This window comes from Schistocerca gregaria, chromosome 7 (assembly GCF_023897955.1).
Source record: "Schistocerca gregaria isolate iqSchGreg1 chromosome 7, iqSchGreg1.2, whole genome shotgun sequence".
Taxonomy (NCBI): Eukaryota; Metazoa; Arthropoda; class Insecta; order Orthoptera; family Acrididae; genus Schistocerca; species Schistocerca gregaria.
In genome coordinates this window covers 500,060,543-500,080,663 of record NC_064926.1, presented here as the reverse complement: position 1 = coordinate 500,080,663, position 20,121 = coordinate 500,060,543, and the positions used below count along the sequence as shown (strand labels likewise).

General features: G+C 38.7%; 1 protein-coding gene across 2 annotated transcripts in view; it reads right to left on the bottom strand.

Annotated features, from left to right (window-relative positions):
- Positions 1-460: 460 nt before the first annotated feature.
- LOC126281374 (uncharacterized) overlaps positions 461-20,121 on the bottom strand; it is a 91,621-nt gene continuing 71,960 nt past the window's right edge. For both annotated transcript variants that reach the window (XM_049980293.1, XM_049980292.1), the window contains exon 8: positions 461-3,999. In XM_049980293.1, the coding sequence (XP_049836250.1) occupies positions 1,885-3,999 (2,115 nt within the window). In that variant the 3' untranslated portion in view covers positions 461-1,884. The remainder of the gene's footprint in view (positions 4,000-20,121) is intronic.

Here is a 20,121-nt window from a genome sequence, read left to right as displayed (position 1 = left end):
CTTGAACAATGACATACAGCATGTGCCTAAAAATTCATTAACTGTTCCACAATGTACTACCTGTTTACAAACAGTTGCATAGATGTTAACTCTTTTGGAATAAACACACCCCATTTGTAATTAAGTCCATTTTACTGAAAATTTGTATTAGCTAAATAAATCCAATTAGCCTTCTATGGTTCTATTTCTGAATAATTCCAGATATTTCCTTGCCATACATACACATTCTTATTCTAAAAAGAATGCAGAACATGTCAGGAGAATATTCAAACATGTGATACTTCTCCCCTCCTACGATATGCATACCTTGTCATTCTGTGCCTGTGGACTTCTGAAGTAGCCATTATAGAAACAAATGGGAACTCTGTGTGTGTATGTGGGAGGGGGTGGGGGAGAGATGCCATTTGGAATGGAACTGCATATATGCACATATTATACAATTTTCTTAACAATGCAGCACTGTTTTTGTTCATAAGGCAAATATTTGACATTTAAAATTCATACCATCCAATGGGAAAATTAAGTAAGTCTTCTGTATCAACATGTAGTGAAAATTTTGCAGCGATCACCAATGTCACTGTAGTGAAAATTTTGCAGCGATCAACAATGTCACTATTTTAGTATTAAAAAAAAACCACACCTCTTGATGACGATAACACAAGAAACAAACTGTTACAAGCAGATTAGATTAAGAAAACAATCACTGTAAGGAATAACTGAGAACAATGGAGATAAACTACCAAGCCTGTGGCATTCAGCTAAAGAATGAACAAATGATGTGTGAAAGGTTAAACTTATTTATGTGGCGAGCCAACTTTCTGAAGGTATTACAGACATCTGGAACTAATTCTTTCCATTTTTGATGCTCAATTGGTAAATTAAATTGCTATCACAAAGTGTAAATAGTGAAGGTACAAAGACCGACATAGTACAGAAAATATAATGAAACATTAAATATGACTGCAGTTTTCTTTGTATAGTTCTAAATGTAACTTAACACTCCTGAATAATATAGATTACGGCTTATTAGCAAAACGAAGACTTCTACAATAACACAAAAAACGACAAGAGTACCTGAACAATATGTTTGTCATCCCTCTCCGTGTAAACTATATATTCAGATGAAACAATGTAACAGATCAAAACTGTGTGCTACATTAGGTATTCAAATACAAACATTGTTCCTCCAAAAAGTGAACCAAATCTTTATCTGGCTCACATTCTCTGCTTTTATATTCTACTATGGAGTAAAAGTCTCAGTCTGGAAGTACTCAAGCATTCACAGTACTCCCCGTATATTTTGTGTGTCATTTTCTTAAATACAGTGACAAATGATTAACACACAGCAACACTGCTGACATGATAAGGGACACCTATTGCAAAAGTATTCTAAGCTAACAATATCAATAAGTTTTTTAAAATTTTATTTTGGCATCCTGTAGTATCTATTGTTATCCTTATTAGCAAATGCTTTTAATATTTGTATTTACAAGGAAAAATTTTAACACAATTTTCTGAGATACTAAAGCCACATTTCAACACTTCTATATTTTCTGATTACATAGTTAACATGATATACACACATACATAACATAAATCTATGTACAAAATATCTCACAATTAAAATATGTATTGCATTCTCATTTAAAATTTGTAATGGTAATTCAACTGAAGATGACATATATAAAGGGGACAAACAGATTTCTAAACAATTTGAGAAAAAATATTTCGTAAAGCTGGCATACAAACAATTGTAAAATTTAAGCAGACATGTGCAACAGTTTATTTTAAGAGAGTTCAATGCAGTCTTTAAATATGTGTAACAAGCTAGTAACAGTCACTCAGATTAGCTACAGTTCTTAATACACTGTCAAAGTAATGAGGTCATGACACACAGGAGTCACTGTTTTCTGTATCTTTGTTTTTCTGAGCCAACTGACTTCCAACAAAGTCACATGAATCCTCATCAAATTCATCCCAGTCCTTTACGAGATCTGATGCCATCCTTCTTGCCTCACTTACATCAGGCATTTGGATATGCCTGTGAGCTGAATAACTATCACCAGCTCCATCAGGAACAATGTTTTGCATTTCTGCCATTACAAGTTCTTGTTCAGAACCTTGTCCCTCAGGCTGAACCATAGCATTACTTGTACAAGTAGTATCAAATACAGGCACCTGCTGAGCTACGGTAGTTGCGATATCTGCTTCTAGCGATACACTTTCCACTTTCACTCTCTCACTGACCGAATGTCCTGCTGCCTCACCCTGACTAATCCCAACATTGTCCATAATAGACTGCACAACAGATGCCTGCTCTGCTCTGACAGTCACAGGTCTAATTCCTCCATCCGTATCTTGTGGTTTATGTCTCACACACCGAGCATCTTGTGATATTATTGTATTTGTTCGGCTCACTACAATACCTTCACTGGTTCCTTCGACAACCTTTGCCTGTACACTGCCACTTGTTATTATATTAGTAATTTCTTGACCAATATTATTTTGTTGTACTAAATAGGCACTACTTATCAGTTCTTGATGAATTTCGGTGTTGTCATGCAAGGGCTGCTTCCTTTGTACTGACTGTTCTTGCCTTTGCTCTTGAAGCAACTGTTCTTGGAGCAACTGCTGCTGATGCTGTAGAGTTTCCACTTGGCAGTTCTGGTGGTGCTGCAGATGCTGTTCTTGAGGCTTCAGGTCTTCCTGCCTTTGCTGCCGGCATAGCACATCCTGGTGGTGTTGTGGCTGTGCTTGAACTTGCACTTGCAGTTCAGATGGTTGCTGCTGGGGCTGCAGCTGCTGCTGTTGATGCGGGGTCTGCTGCTGCCGCAATGGTGGCAGGTGTTGTTGGTGTTGTGGCTGCAACTGCTGGTCTTTATTTTGCAGATGTTGCGCAGAAGGCAACTGCTGTTCTATATGTTTATGCTGATCTTGTTTATGTTGCTGCACTGTTTGCAGTATCTTCTCTTGGGTTACCTGCTGCTGTGCTGTTTGTTGTCGTTGTGGCTGCTGCTGCTGTTGTTGTTGCTGTTGCTGCAAACACAGCTGGTCCAATTTTTGCGTCTTTTGTTCTCGAAACTGTTGCTGCTGCACAAACTGATGTTGCAGGTGCTGTGTTAGCTGATGAGTGTACACTTCAGTATGTTGCTGTGGTGCCGCAATATGTCCTGTCTGAAGAATGGTGTTCCCATTGGGTCCAGGCTGTGTGATTATGAACATCATACCTTCACCGGTCATGCCTCTTAAGGCAACCTCATTTGCATAATCGTGATCCGATATAACAACACCGATACCCTCAGCATTACCTCCCTCTGAAACCTGTATTGGTGGTGGAACAATTGCTTGATTTAATGTTGGTCTCTGTACTATTGTAGAGAAAGAGGTGCCCCCAGCTGTAGTAACAACAGTGCCTTCGTATGGGTGCACTTCCTCCCCAGACATAATTTCAGGCACTATATACTCCTGAGTGTCAGCATGCACCATCTGCTCTTCAACATAGTCTTGAACCTCTGTATCACCTGCTGATCCCAGAATGTATTCTCGATTGTCATCGAGTACAATGACCGTCTGGTCACCGTTAAGGGCACCTGTAGAAAGTCCTAAAGAAGCAGCAATTCCACTGGCAACATTGCTCAAAGCTTCTGCTTCAGACGATGGCACCAGTGTCTGAACTGGTCCTGCGGGGCCCGAAGCCAAAACAGTCACTGCTGGAGCCAATACTACTGTCCCTGCTTTACTTTGCTGCACCGTGACCATACAGTTGTTGTCAGTCACCTCATTACGTCCAGGCCGCACCTCGTGTTCAGGTTCCTCCTTATCTGCTTTCCTCGCAACATCACCGTGGGCAGTGCGGAGATGTGCCTTCAGATTGATGTTGCGCACAAATGGCTTGTGACATATGGGGCATTCATAATTCTTCTTAGCTGGATCCGAATGCAAATTAGCTTGTATGTGACCTTGTAATGCTCCATTACTTTTGAATGTTGCATTGCATACCTGTGGAACAGCAACAGGAATTAATTTTTAAAAATCTATTAAAGTAACATTAGTTTCATACAATGAAGCACATTTTGGCAATACACTTTCAAATTTTACATGAAACTTGAGAGGTAGCAGAAATACTTCAGAATCTGATGTAATATTGGCATCCATGTAAGCAATTACGAACAAGTTTTTAACAAACTGCACAATGCACAATTTACAATAACTTATAAGTCACTGTTACTGGTGTCAGTATTAATGAGGACGTCTCTGTTACAAATTATTTTCAATATTGTACATGTTCATCTGACAGCTTCAGTCTGATGTGTAATCCCCATTCAGCACTATGATTTTGGCTCATATGTAAGTGGTGTAGAATGGGCACTAACTAGAATCTGCAGTTTTATTGCATTGCTCTCCAATTTATCATTCCAATGTTATTCTGCATTTTATATTCACTTTTTTTTAATCAAGAAAAGTGTTCTTGGTTACTCAATGATGTCAACAGCATGTGTAAGGGGGACATTGCTTCTTGTGCAACACACATTCTCTTCCCCAATATATGAAAGATTCTGCGTCGAAAAATTTTTTGAGACTGAAAAATTGCAACTAGTTCACACATCAGGTGTAAGTGATAGAACCATGTCAAGGCTACAAAATAAGACTGGATGGTTTACATAATCCATCAGATGGATTTCCTCTAGTACTCTTCAAAATTTAAAGATTCTAAGTAAAACACTGAACTTTAAATTCTCAATCAAGCATCTCTACCAATTTTCACTTCAGTAAGCAGATAATTGAATATTTAAATGACAAAGAATCACCAACTAGTATTTTCTGTGACAAATATTTTGGTTTTTTATTTATGATTACCCTATAATTGAGAAGTTAAAAACAGTTTTTAAAAAATCTTGCACCATCACTGAATGGCAGCCATATTTATTTGTAAGTGCACGACAGTTTTCAATTTTGAGACATTAGGATTAATTTGAATATCTCTGCACTGATTAAGTTACAACATTGCAATCTACATGATTGTTTTAGAGAAGTCTCCTCTACAACACTGTTTATCACCCAAAATATCATACAAGGTGTACAACTTTGCTTCTGCCATTTTTTCCCCAACATTTGAGGCTTTAATGAAACAAATTGGTTACACATGTATCATTCAAAGTATTTTCCATCGCTGGCCACTACTTTCTCCCATCTTTCAGGCCATGTACGAATCTGGCATTGAAAAAATTGTTCAACTTTTGAAGCAATACACGAATCGATCCAATTTGTGACTTCTTTATGAGACTGGAAGTGTTGGTCAGCCAGGCCCTGCGCCATTTATTTAAACAGGTGATTGTCAGAGGGAGCAATGTCTGGAGAATACGGTGGGTGGGATAGAACTTCCCATTTTAATGGTTTCAGCTCACACGGGACCCAAGTTCCTTCTTTCTGAATCATGCCCATAGCCTTGAGATGTTTTGAAATGACTTGCTGTGTCACTCACACTAATCATGCCAATTCTTCTTGAGTTTCACATGAGTCTTCACTCAGCAATGTCTCCAATTCTGCATCTTCGAAAACATTCTAGCTTCCACCACTATGCCAGTCCACAACATTAAAATCACCGTTCTTGAAGTGTTGAAACCACTCATGACACGTTCTTTCACTAATAGTGTCCTTACCGTATGTACTTGAGAGCATTCGATGAGACTCAGCCCTGTTTTCTTCCTACTGAAGCAAAACAGTAACACTTCCCACAAATAACGAGAATTAGGCTCGTAAACTGACATTTTCAATCAAGAACAACTTTATGATGCAAACACATATCGACTAATGTTTGAATGAGGTGTCTGTGATCTGTTTGTTTCGATCGCTACTTACCGTTGTTGTCATCTATCGGCAAACGGCAGAAGCAAAGTTGTAAATTCAAAAATAATCAGTCAAAATGACCTCCAAAGTTTGGTATTGAAAATTTAGAAAATCCACTTTTTAGACCCGAAAATAAAAACCAAGGAGTGAGTTATCATAGTGTATTTTTTTCTCTCATTGTATATCAAACTGCTAGTCTTATGTAGAGCAAAAACACTGACAAATGTTTCCTTTTTTTAATTTTTGAAATTTTAAAATCTTAATTTTTTGTTAAGTTTGGGGCTGGGTATCTATGGTGGGACTGAACACAAAAATTTGATTTTTTGCATAACTTCAGTTCTATGTTAAAAAATTCCCCATTTACATCTATGTTTAAGCTCAATTAAGTAGCACATTATTACTAGTTCAAAATGATGAATGTAAAATAATAAACATATGAAATTTCTCTACTGTTGAGAAGCCTGCACAAGTTCAGTCCTCAAGACAAGTGTGCACAAGAGCTCAGTGGACTGAATACCAAGTCTGCACAGGTGCCCAGTAGTCACTGACAAGCCTGTACTTGAGCTGTGTACCCCCACTACACTTGCTGGGTACATTAGAGTGGATGTCCACACTTCATTGAGAGCGTAGAATATTTTATGTGCTTTTGTCGTGAGTGTAATTTTTAATAAGCTAAGGTAATTTTAAAATTTTAATAGTAAATAAATCTGGAGGACATTGTATTGCAATAAAATGGATTATCAGTTTTCTATTGGACAGATAATAGGTGAAGTGCGTTCCAAAAAAGTTTATGGTTCAGTTTCAAAAAACTTAAAAAACTTTCTCTGAGAATTAATTTGAGCCCACACGAATTGTAAATGATTGCGATAACACACTCGACCTCTTAGCCACAAATAATCCTGATCTAATAGAGAGCGTGATGACAGATACAGAGATTAGTGAACACAAGGTCATTGTAGCGAGGCTCAAAACCATATCGACCAAAACCGCTAAAAATAAATGCAAAATATATCTATTTAAAAAAGCAGATAAAAATTCGCTTGATGCCTTCCTAAGAGAGTCTCCATTCCTTCCTAGCCTCCATTCCTTCCAAACTAATTATGTAAATGTAGGCCAGATATGGCTCAAATTCAAAGATACAGAATCGACAGCAATAGATAGAGTCATATCGCATAAGTTAATAAAAGACGGGACTGATCCACCATGGTACACAAAACAAATCAGAACACTGTTGCGGGAGCAACGAAAAAAGCATGCCAAGTTCAGAAGAACTCAAAATCCCCAAGACTGGCTAAGTTCCACAGAAGCCCAAAATTTAGTGCGAGCGTCAATGCGAGATGCTTTTAATAGTTTCCACAATGAAACATTGTCTCAAAATATGGCAGAAAACCCTACGAGATTCTGGTCATATGTATAGTACACCACTGGCAAATAAACAGTCAATACTGTCACTGCGCGACAGTGATGGAAATATTACCAATGATGGTGCCACTAAAGTGGAGCTACTAAATACAGTTTTCCGTAATTCCTTCATGAAACAAGACAAAGTAAATACTCCAGAATTCAAAACAAGAACAGCTGTTGGCATGAGTGGCATAAAAGTAAATATCTTGTTCTTGCTGTTGTGCCCTCCAGTCCAGAGACTGGTTTGATGCAGCTCTCTCCATGCTATTCTATCCTGTGCAAGCTTCTTCATCTTCCTGTACCTACTGCAACCTACATCCTTCTGAATCTGTTTAGTGTATTCATCTCTTGGTCTCCCTCTATGATTTTTACCCTCCACGCTGCCCTCCAATACTAAACTGGTGATCCCTTGATGCCTCAGAATATGCTCTACCAACCAATCCCTTCTTCTAGTCAAGTTGTGCCAAAAAATTTCTCTTCTCTCCAATTCTACCCAATACCTCCTCATTAGTTATGGGATCTAATATTCAGCATTCTTCTGTAGCATCAAATTTTGAAATCTTGTATTTTCTGCTTGTCTAAACTAATTGTTGTCCACGTTTCACTTCCATACATGGCTACATTCCATACAAATACTTTCAGAAACGGCTTCCTGACACTTAAATCTATACTCGATGTTAACAAATTTCTCTTTTTCAGAAACGCTTTCCTTGCCAGTCTACGTTTTATATCATCTCTACTTCGACCATCATCAGTTATTTTGCTCCCCAAATAGCAAAACTCATTTACTACTATAAGCATCTCATTTCCTAATCTAATTCCTGCAGCATCACACGATTTAATTCAACTACATTCCATTATCCTCATTTTGCTTTTGATAATGCTCCTCTTATATCCTCATTTCAAGACACTGTCCATTCCGTTCAGCTTCTCTTCCAAGTCCTTCGCTGTCTCTGACAGAATTATAATGTCATCGGCGAACCTCAAAGTTTTTATTTCTTCTTCACGGATTTTAATTCCTACTCTGAATTTTTCTTTTGTTTCTTTTACTGCTTGCTCAATAGACAGATTAAATAACATCGGGGAGAGGTTACAACCCTGTCTCACTCCCTCCCCACCCACTGCTTCCCTTTCATGCCCCTCGACTCTTTTAACTGCCATCTGGTTTCTGTACAAATTGTAAATAGCCTTTCGCTCCCTGTATTTTACCCCTGCCACTTTCAGAATTTGAAAAAGAGTATGCCAATCAACATTGTCAAAAGCTTTCTCCAAGTCTACAAATGCTAGAAACGTAGGTTTGCCTTTCCTTAATCTTTCTTCTAAGATAAGTCGTAAGGTCAGTATTGCCTCACATGTTCCAACATTTCTACAGAATCCAAACTGATCTTCCCCGAGGTCGGCTACTACCAGTTTTTCCATTCGTCTGTAAAGAATTCGCGTTAGTATTTTGCAGCTGTGACTTATTAAACTGATAATTCGGTAATTTTCACATCTGTCAACACCTGCTTTCTTTGGGATTGGAATTATTATATTTTTCTTGAAGTCTGAGGGTATTTCGCTTGTCTCATACATCTTGCTCACCAGATGGTAGTTTTGTTAGGACTGGCTCTCCCAAGGCCGTCAGTAGTTCTAATGAAATGTTGTCTACTCCCAGAGCCTTGTTTCGACTCAGGTCTTTTAGTGCTCTGTCAAACTCTTCACGCAGTATTGTATCTCCCATTTCATCTTCATATACATCCTCTTCCACAATATAGTCATCTAGTTCATCTCTCTTGTATAGACCCTATATACAGGGTGTTACAAAAAGGTACGGCCAAACTTTCAGGAAACATTCTTCAAACAAAAAGAAAAAAAATGTTATGTGGACTGGTGTCCGGAAACGCTTACTTTCCATGTTTGAGCTCGTTTTATTACTTCTCTTCAAATCACATTAATCATGGAATGGAAACACACAGCAACAGAACGTACCAGCGTGACTTCAAACACTTTGTTACAGAAAATGTTCAAAATGTCCACCGTTAGCGAGGATACATGCATCCACCCTCTGTCGCATGGAATCCCTCATGCGCTGATGCAGCCCTGGAGAATGGCGTATTGTATCACAGCCGTCGACAATACGAGCACGAAGAGTCTCAACATTTGGTACCGGGGTTGCATAGACAAGAGCTTCCAAATGCCCCCATAAATTAAAGTCAAGAGGGTTGAGGTCAGGAGAGCGTGGAGGCCATGGAATTGGTCCGCCTCTACCAATCCATCGATCACCGAATCTGTTGTTGAGAAGCGTACGAACACTTCGAGTGCATGAGCTCCATCGTGCATGAACCGCATGTTGTGTCATACTTGTAAAGGCACATGTTCTAGCAGCACAGGTAGAGTATCCCGTATGAAATCATGATAACGTGCTCCACTGAGCGTAAGTGGAGGACGTGGGGCCCAATCGAGACATCACCAACAATGCCTGCCCAAACGTTCACAGAAAATCTGTGGTGTTGACGTGATTCCACAATTGTGTGTGGATTCTCGTCAGCCCACACATGTTGAGTGTGAAAATTTACAATTTGATCACGTTGGAATGAAGCCTCATCTGTAAAGAGAACATTTGCAATGAAATGAGGATTGACACATTGTTGGATGAACCATTCACAGAAGTGTACCCTTGGAGGCCAATCAGCTGCTGATAGTGCCTGCACACGCTGTACATGGTACAGAAACAACTGGTTCTCCCTACAGTGACGTGGTCAACGTTACCTTGTACAGCAGCAACTTCTCTGATGCTGACATTAGGGTTACCGTCAACTGCATGAAGAACTGGCTCGTCCATTGCAGGTGTCCTCATCGTTCTAAGTCTTCCCCAGTCGCGAGTCATAGGCTGAAACGTTCCGTGATCCCTAAGATGCTGATCAATTGCTTCGAACGTCTTCCTGTTGGGACACCTTCGTTCTGGAAATCTGTCTCGATACAAACGTACCGCGCCACGGCTATTGCCCCGTGCTAATCCATACATCAAATGGGCATCTTCCAACTCCGCATTTGTAAACATTGCACTGACTGCAAAACCACGTTCATGATGAACACTACCCTGTTGATGCTATGTAATGATGTACTTGATGCTAGTACTGTAGAGCAATGAGTCACATGTAAACACAAGCACTGAAGTCAACATTACCTTCCTTCATTTGGGCCAACTGGCGGTGAATCGAGGAAGTGCAGTATATACAGACAAAACTAAAATGAGCTCTAACATGGAAATTAAGTGTTTCCGGACACATGTCCACATAACATCTTTTCTTTATTTGTGTGTGAGGAATGTTTCCTTAAAGTTTGGCCATACCTTTTTGTAACACCCTATATACTTTTTCCACCTTTCTGCTTTCCCTTCTTTGCTTATAACTGGGTTTCCATCTGAGCTCTTTATGTTCATGCAAGTGGTTCTCTTTTCTCCAAAGGTCTCTCTGTAGGCAGTTTCTATCTTACCCCTAGTGATATGCACCTCTATATCCTTACATTTGTCCCCTAGCCATCTCTGCTTAGCCATTTTGCACCTCCTGTTGTCTCATTTTTGGGACTTTGTATTCCTTTTTGCCTGCTTCATTTACTGTATTTTTATATTTTCTCCTTTCATCAACTAAATTCAATATTTCTTCTGTTACCCAAGGATTTCTACTAGACCTCGTCTTTTTACCTACTTGATCCTCTGCTGCCTTCATTATTTCATATCTCAAAGCTAATCGTTCTTCTTCTACTGTATTTCTTTCCCCTATTCTTGTCAATCGTTCCACAATGCTCTCCCCGAAGCTCTCTACAACCTCTGGTTCTTTCAGTTTATGCAGGTTCCATCTCCTCAAATTCCTGCCTGTTGCAGTTTCTTCAGTTTTAATCTACAGTTCATAACCAATAGATTGTGGTCAGAGTCCACATCTGCCCCTGGAAATATCTGACAATTTAAAACCTGGTTCCTGAATCTCTGTCTTACCATTATATAATCTATCTGAGACCTTCCAGTATCTCCAGGCTTCTTCCATGTATACAACCTTCTGTTATGATTCTTGAACCAAATGTTAGCTATAATTAAATTATGCTCTGTGCAAAATTCTACCAGGCAGCTTCCTCTTTCATTCCTTACTCCCATTCCATATTCACCTACTATGTTTCCTTGTCTTTCTTTTACTACTATCGAGTTCCAGTCACCCATGACTAGTAAATTTTTGTCTCCCTTCAATATCTGAATAATTTCTTTTATCTCATAATACATTTCATCAATTTCTTCATCATCTGTGGAGCTAGTTGGCACATAAACTTATATTACTATGGTAGGCGTGGGCTTCGTATCTATCTTGGCCACAATAATGCATTCACTATGCTGTTTGTAGTAGCTTACCCGCATTCCTATTTTCCTTTTCATTATTAAACCCACTCCTGCATTACTCCTATTTGATTTTGTATTTATAACCCTGTATTCACCTGACCAGAGGTCGTGTTCCTCCTGCCACCAAACTTCACTACTTACCACTATATCTAACTTTAACCTATCCATTTCCTTTTTAAATTTTCAAACCTACCTTCCCGATTAAGGGATCTGACATTCCACGCTCCAATACGTAGAATGCCAGTTTTCTTTCTCCTGATAACAACATCTCCAAGTAGTCCCCGCCCGGAGATCCGAATGGGGGACTATTTTACCTCCGGAATATTTTACCCATGAGGAAGCCACCATCATTTAATCATACAGTAAAGCTGCATGCCCTTGGGAAAAATTACGGCTGTAGTTTCCCCTTGCTTTTAGCCATTTGCAGTACCAGCGCAGCAAGGCTGTTTTGGTTAGTGTTACAACGCCAGATCAGTCAATCATCCAGACTGTTGCCCCTGCAACTACTGAAAAGGCTGCTGCTCCTCTTCAGGAACCACACGTTTGTCTGGCCTCTCAACAGACACCCCTCCGTTGCGGTTGCACCTACGGTATGGCTATCTGTATCACTGAGGCATGCAAGCCTCCCCACCAACGGCCAGGTCCAAGGTTCATGCGGGGAGGGGGGTATATATCTTAGGTGTTGTGAAACAAATCACTTAAGAAAGGAAGTCTTCCGGTTGAGATGTTATACCAATCAGGTTCCTTTCAGAGTATGCAGACACAATAACGCCTTTCTTAGCAATCATATACAATCACTTACTTGATGAAAGTGCTGTTCCTAAAGACTGGAAAGTAGCACAGGTCACATCAATATTCAAGAAAGGAAATAGGAGTAACCCACTGAATTACTGACCCATATCACTGACCTCAATTTGCAGTAGGATTTTGGAGCATATGTTGTACTCTGACATTATGAATCACCTTGAAGAAAATGACTCCAACATTGATTCAGAAAATATCATTCTTGTGCAACTCTTTATTCCCATAAAGTAATGAATGCTGTCTACAAGGGATCTCAGACCGATCCCATAGTCCTAGATTTCCAGAAGACTTTTGATACCGTTCTTCACAAGCGACTATTAATCAAATTGCGTGCATATGGAGTATCATCTCAGTTGTGTGACTGGATTCATGATTTCTTCTCAGAGAGGTCACAGGTCGAGACTTTTTTAGTTAGAATAAAGGACCATAATAATAGTTTTCAGGGATGTATTTCGGATATGACTGAGTCCCGTGCGCGCAAAGAAAAGCCAGGCTGTGAAGTAAGTAATCAGTCATTGCATGTCAGTCCCAAAAAAACAGTGTATGCAAAATGTCATAAAAAGTTTAACTCAAACAATTTTGATTCGTGCAAGATGGTAAGTAAACAAGAAGGGATAACACCCTTAAAGTTAATGCACTTAAATGTGCAATATCTCAGAATCAAACTAGACATTCTACAAATATTCATAGAGGAACACTTGCACATGTACTAGTAATAATGGAACATGGGCTAAAATGCAGTGAAATAATATACTATAGATTAGAAGGTTACATACTAGCAAGTAATTATTGTAGGCAAAACCATAAAGGTGGTGGTGTGACAATTTATGTTAATAAGGATGTAGAAGCTAAAAAAATTTCCTTTCTTGAACACCACACCAAAGAAGGATCAATTGAAATGACAGGTATTGTACTCCACAGTAATGATCTTAAGTTACCAAAGCATAAAGTGATTGGAGTGTATAGGCCACCAAATGCTGATGTAATGCTGTTTATGGATAAACTTTGTAGTGTTGCTGGTCAGGCTGGTTCTAATGACCTTACTATATTAGGTGACTTTAATATAGATGCAAACTCAAATAGTATAGTAAACTTGAAAGTCAGTGATGTACTGACCTCATACAATCTTGTAAATATAGTGAACTCTGACACCAGAGTGATGGACCCATGTTCCACTAGAATAGATTATGCTATAATCAACAAAGCTGCTTTAGATAAGGTAAATTACAGTAACTTAGATGTTCTTTATTCTGACCACTTCTGTCAGGTGATAGAATACAAAAATTCGGTTGTGCCTAAAATAACAAAAATTGTGCTACAGAAACGAATGCTGAATACCTCAAATATTAATGCTCTTAAAGAAAAATTAGCAAATGAGAAATGGGATTCTGTGTACCAGGTAAAAGGGTCGGATGAGAAATGGAATGAATTCTACTTAACCCTATTGCATCATTATGAATATAGTTGTCCAGTCAGAGAAATACAGAAGGTAGTTAAACACTGTCAAAATGGAAGTAATCCTAGACTAAAACTCCCAACAAATCTGATCAGGCTCAGGCAACAAGTACATGATCTAAACCAGCTTTATAAAGCTACTACTATGCAGGTTTTCAAGGAAAAATACAATAGGGCCAAGCAAACTTTTAAAACTGAAATTGTTAATCTAAGGAAGCAGATTAACAGCAAAACAATAGAACAGTCTGACAACATAAGCAAAGCATCATGGAAGCTGATTGACAAATACCTTAAAGGTCCCAACAAGATGAACATGGAACCACTCAGCATAAGACATGATGGCAACATTATAAAAAAACCAGATACTATAAGTAATATTTTTAATAACTACTACATTTCTGGTGAACAATCAACACATATTACAGATTCACAGGTAGAGATCCGATGCCATCTCACACAGCGTACCGAATTTGAATTTGTGGAAGTGAATGAGCAAGAGGCCTGCAGGGCAATATACATGCTAAAGAAAAATATTTCATGTGGATGGGATGGCGTATCCAGTGCCATTATTAAAGCGTGCTTAAAAAAAAATCTCTAAACCTCTTACTCACCTGATTAATTGCAGCATTAGAGAAAACATGTACCCAACGGTTCTAAAAATGAGTGTAGTGAAACTAGTGTATAAAAAAGGGAAGTAAGAAAGAAGTCTCCAACTATAGACCAAAATCATTAATTCCCACTTTTAGTAAGATATTCGAAAGCATTATCCTTTCTCAGCTAAGTGCCTTTTTCACAAAACATAAATTGCTTATAGGTTCACAGCATGGCTTCAGAAAAGAGCTAAGTACAACCACAGCAATTACACAGTTCATTCATGAAGTTTATTGTCTGTTGGATCAGAATATGCAGACTGCAGGTATATTTTTGGACATGACAAGAGCATTTGATATGGTAAACCATAGGGTACTCCTTAAAAAGCTAAAATCTTATAGTATTGGGGATCAAGCCATGAATCTTCTAACCACTTACCTGTTGAATTGTAAGCAAAGCACTAAATTGTCATACAAGCTAGATAATAAAATCATGAACTCCCAGTTCACCAGTAAACCTGTATTACAAGGTGAACCATAGGGCTCAATCCTTGGACCCTTTCTCTTACTTATATATATATTACTGACATTGCACAACCCATTAACTTCCATATTGTAAGCTATGTAGATGACACGTCAATCTTATTCTATGCGAGTGAATCTAAAGAGCTAGAATCTCTTGCTACTAGTGGTGTAACAGAAGTAACAAAATACTTCAATGATCAGGGACTCAAGGTGAATGTCACCAAATCTCAACTACTCACATTTAAAACAGGCAGTTCCCATCGCAACAATATGAATAGTGTGTGTAATATCTCTGCAACAGAAAATGGTAACTGTAAATTCCTGGGAGTATATGTTGATGAAAATTTGCGGTGGACGTACCACATTAATTTCGTATGCGGAAAAGTCAGTAGTGCCATATTTCTCGTCAGCCAGCTCGCAAAGATAGTTCCTAGCCAAGCACTGAAATTAGTATATTATGGAACATTTTACCCCTTTCTCAATTACGGAATTGAACTATGGGGCTGTGCAGCTGATGTACATTTAAAAAGGATACTATTACTACTACTACAGAAAAGAGCAATAAGACCAAGATATTATGGAACACTTTACCCCTTTCTCAATTACGGAATTGAACTATGGGGCTGTGCAGCTGATGTACATTTAAAAAGAATACTATTACTACTGCTACAGAAAAGAGCAATAAGACTTATACATGGGATGGGACATTGAGATTCATGTCGTTAAGTGTTTGTGCAGCACGAATATCTGACAATATATTCTCTGTCCATCTTCAAAATAGTTGTATTTTTTTAAAGTCAATCAACATAAGCTATCAAGGGCAGTGAGGTACATGATCACAACACTAGAACAAAGTGTAACAATTTCCGTAACAGAACAATGTTAAAAATGACTGATAGAAGTCCATATATCAGTGGTTTGATTTGGTATAACAAGCTACCAAACTCCCTAAGAACATACATGGGAAATGTTTTTAAAACAAAATTAAAATTTTTTTCTAATAGAAAAATGTTTATATTCTTTCAATGAATTTTAAGATAGTGATTGTAACATGAGGCATTAGCGTATCAGTTGTAATGTGATAAATGTAAAAAAATAGACATAAGAAGCAACAGCTACAGAATATAGTGTATTTTATAAGTATAAATATAACCATAGTATTAAGTCTGACATTTGCAAAAGCCATCGTTACGATGGCTCCACACAAATAAAATGTAAATAAATAAATAAATAAAAAGTTCGTAGTGATGGATGGTAAATCATCAAGAAGAACAGAAGTGATATCTGACATTCTGAAAGATAGTGTCATAGGTCCTCTCCTGTTCCTGATTTACATAAATGACCTAGGTGATAATCTGAGCAGCTCCCTTAGATCGTTTCCAGATGACACTGTAATTTACCTTCTAGTAAAATAATCAGACTATCAATTCCAACTACAAAATGATCTAGAGAGAATTTCTGTATTGTGCGAAAAGTGGCAATTGGCAGTAAACAAAGAATAGTGCGAGGTCATCCACATGGATGCTAAAAGAAATCCGATAAATTTTGGGTATACAATAAATCACACAAATCTAAGGGCTGTCAATTCGACTAAATACCTAGGAATTACAATTACGAGCAACTTAAATTGGAAAGACCACATTGTGGGGAAAGTGAAACAAAGACTGCGCTTTATTGGCAAAACACTTAGAAGATGCAACAAACCCATTAAAGAGACAGCCTACATTATACTTGTCCGTCCTCTGCTGGAATATTGCTGCGCAGTATGGGATCCTTACCAGTTGGGATTGATGGAGGACATCGAAAAAGTGCAAAGAAAGGCAGCTCGTTTCGTGTTATCACGCAATAAGGGTGAGAGTGTCACTGATATGATACACGAGTTGGGGTGGCAGTTACTGAAATAAAGTCTGTTTTGTTTGCGGCGAGATTTACTTACGAAATTTCAATCACCAACTTTCTCTTCTGAATGCGAAAATATTTTGTTGACACCCACCTACGTAGGGAGAAATGATTATCGTAATAAAATAAGAGAAATCAGAGCTCAAACAGAAAGATTTAGTTGTTCCTTTTCCCCACATGCCATTTGGGAGTGGAATGGTAGAGACATAATATGAAAATGGTTCGATGAACCCTCTGCCAGGCACTTAATTGCAGAGTAACCATGTAGATGTAGATGTAAGTTGTTCTGTATCATCACTTTGTGAGCACCATTAGAAAAAATATATTCTGCCAGAATCACGTAACCTTGTTAATGACATTTATATTCCCACAGAGGAAGCTATTAGCAAATTGTATTTTACTTTTCTAATTTAGAGGTATCTCCTGCTTCAAAAAGTAGAAAACTGAGAAGCATAAAAGGAAAAGCTGCTATCGAAAGCAAGATACAATGAATTTCATACAAAATTAGAAAAGACTTAGAATCATCGTTTAATAATGCAGATACCAATCATCCAACACTGAGTATTTGAGCTTAATCAAAAAATTAGAAAGCGAGTGTCCAGTGACACCTAGAGATGAAAGAGTTAAAATTTCAAGTCTGCTCCCTGACTCATGATCAAGAGAAAAAGCAGTTCACGAGTTCATTTCTGATCAGATGGTTAGACTAACCCGAAAATCAGTGAAAGAGCAAGGCATACTATAAGTTTTAGGAAATAAGAAAGGACTAGGTATAAGTCAAACAACTTAAAAGATCCAGCAGTTCTTTGAAGACAATGAAAACAGTAGAATGGGCTGTAGCAAAGATAGAAAAAGAGTTGTTATAAAGGGAGCTAAAATAACCAATGCAAAATTGGACTGTAAAAATTTTGTGAACTTTGCCCTAAGTGGTGTATTTTTACCAGCTCCTCAGGAATACACACTGTATGTGTTTGGTTGTATCATCAACATGTCAAACTGCTGACTGCAAGAGCAAACCTTAGTGATGTAAATTACACAGAGTTACTAGATTTAATGGTCTGTGACACTAACAATTATGACTGGACGATGAGTTTGTGTGATAAATGCTCTGGTGGTTCATGGTGTGGGTTCCCATAGTCATGTCCTAGTTCATGAACCACAGGCAACGTATGAGTGGCCAAGTAAGTGGTCCCGACAGTCGGGATACCAGTTACTTTGGAATAAGGCTGGGCATCTCGGACATATTCTGAGTCGTGGTCACCTTTGTGCTCATACGGCAAAGACTACCAAATCCACCGGTTAGTCCCTCAACCGTTAGGGGTAAAACTCAATGGGACTCGGGGCAAGTAAGGCTAGCAACCTGCTTCCCCGATACTTTAAATATGATGCTGGCTACAATCAGAGCAAAATGCCTCGGACCTATGGAGGTGACGGAGTCCCACCTCTAACTGACAAACCAGGGACTCCTAAGATACGACTTGGCAAACAAATGGTAATGATATGGGGAGCTATTAATATCAATGGGGCTACTCTGGGAAGAAGGTAGAGCTGGCAGAGGCTGCATGTAAGATGGGGCTGGACGTTTTAGCTGTTAGTGACATTCGGGTAACGGGTGAGAAAGAAGAGGAAGTGGGAGAATACAAGGTCTACTTGTCAGGAGTCAAAGCAGGAATAGCACAATGGGGTGTAGGGCTTTACATCAGGAAAGAAATGGAACCCAACGTAGTTGCAGTAAGGTATGTAAGCGAACGACTGATGTGGATAAATTTGACAGTGTCTAGCAAGAAAATTAGGATTGTGTCAGTATATTCGCATTGTGAAGGGACAGATCAAGATAAGATGGATAGTTTTTATGAGGCACTCAGTGATGTAGTTGTTAGAATAAAGGACAAGGATAGTGTTCTGCTCATGGATGATTTTAATGCCAGGGTTGGAAATCGAACAGAAGGGTATGAAAAGGTTATGGGTAAATTTGGAGAGGATATGGAGGCCAACAGGAACGGGAAACAACTCTTGGATTCCTGTGCCAGTATGGGCTTAGTATTCACAAACTCTTTTTTTAAACATAAGAACATTCACCAAAATACTTGGGAAGGCAGGGTAACCAGATCTGTCATTGACTATATAATTACAGATCAGGAATTCAGAAAGGCTGTGAGGGATACACGTGTATTCAGGGGATTCTTTGATGACATTGATCTTTATTTAATCTGCAGTGAAATTGGGATTGTAAGGGCAAAAGTGCAGGAGGTCAGGTCCACATGTAGGAGGATAAGAGTGGAGAAACTTCAGGATAAGGAAATCAGGCACAAGTACATAACAGCGATCTCAGAAAGGTACCAGTTAGTTGAATGTAGTCAATTACAGTCATTGGAAAATGAATGGACAAGGTACAGGGACACAGTACTAGAAGTGGCTAAGGAATGTCTTGGAACAGTAGTATGTAAAAGTAGGATGAAGCCAACAGCTTGGTGGAATGACACAGTCAAGGCAGCCTGTAAAAGGAAAAAGAAGGCATATCAAAAATGGCTACATACTAGAACTCAGGTAGACAGAGAAAGTTATGTTGAAGAAAGAAACAAAGCCAAACAGATAATTGCAGCATCCAAGAAGAAATATTGGGAAGACTTTGGAAACAGGTTGGAGACTATGGGTCAAGCTGCTGGAAAACCATTCTGGAGTGTAATTAGCAGTCTTCGAAAGGGAGGTAAAAACGAAATGACAAGTATTTGGACAGGTCAGGAAAACTGCTGGTGAATCCTGTGGATACCTTGGGCAGATGGAGGGAATATTTTGAAGAGTTGCTCAATGCACGTGAAAATACAATCAGCAATGTTTCAGATTTCGAGGTAGAATGGGATAGGAATGATGATGGAAATAGGATCACATTTGAGGAAGTGGAGAAAATGGTCAATAGATTGCAGTGCAATAAAGCAGCTGGGGTGGATGAAATTAAGTCGGAACTCATCAAATACAGTGAAACGTCAGGTCTTAAATGGCTACACAGGATAATTGAAAGGGCGTGGGAGTCGGGACAGGTTCCATCAGACTGGACAAAAGCAGTAATCACACCAATCTTTAAACATGGAAACAGAAAAGATTGTAACAACTACAGAGGTATCTCTTTAATCAGCGTTGTGGGTAAAATCTTCTCAGGTATTAGGAGGAAGTTATTGTCTGTTCTATGAGATTATGGAATAGGAGGCAAACTTTTGCAAGCAATTAAAGGTGGAT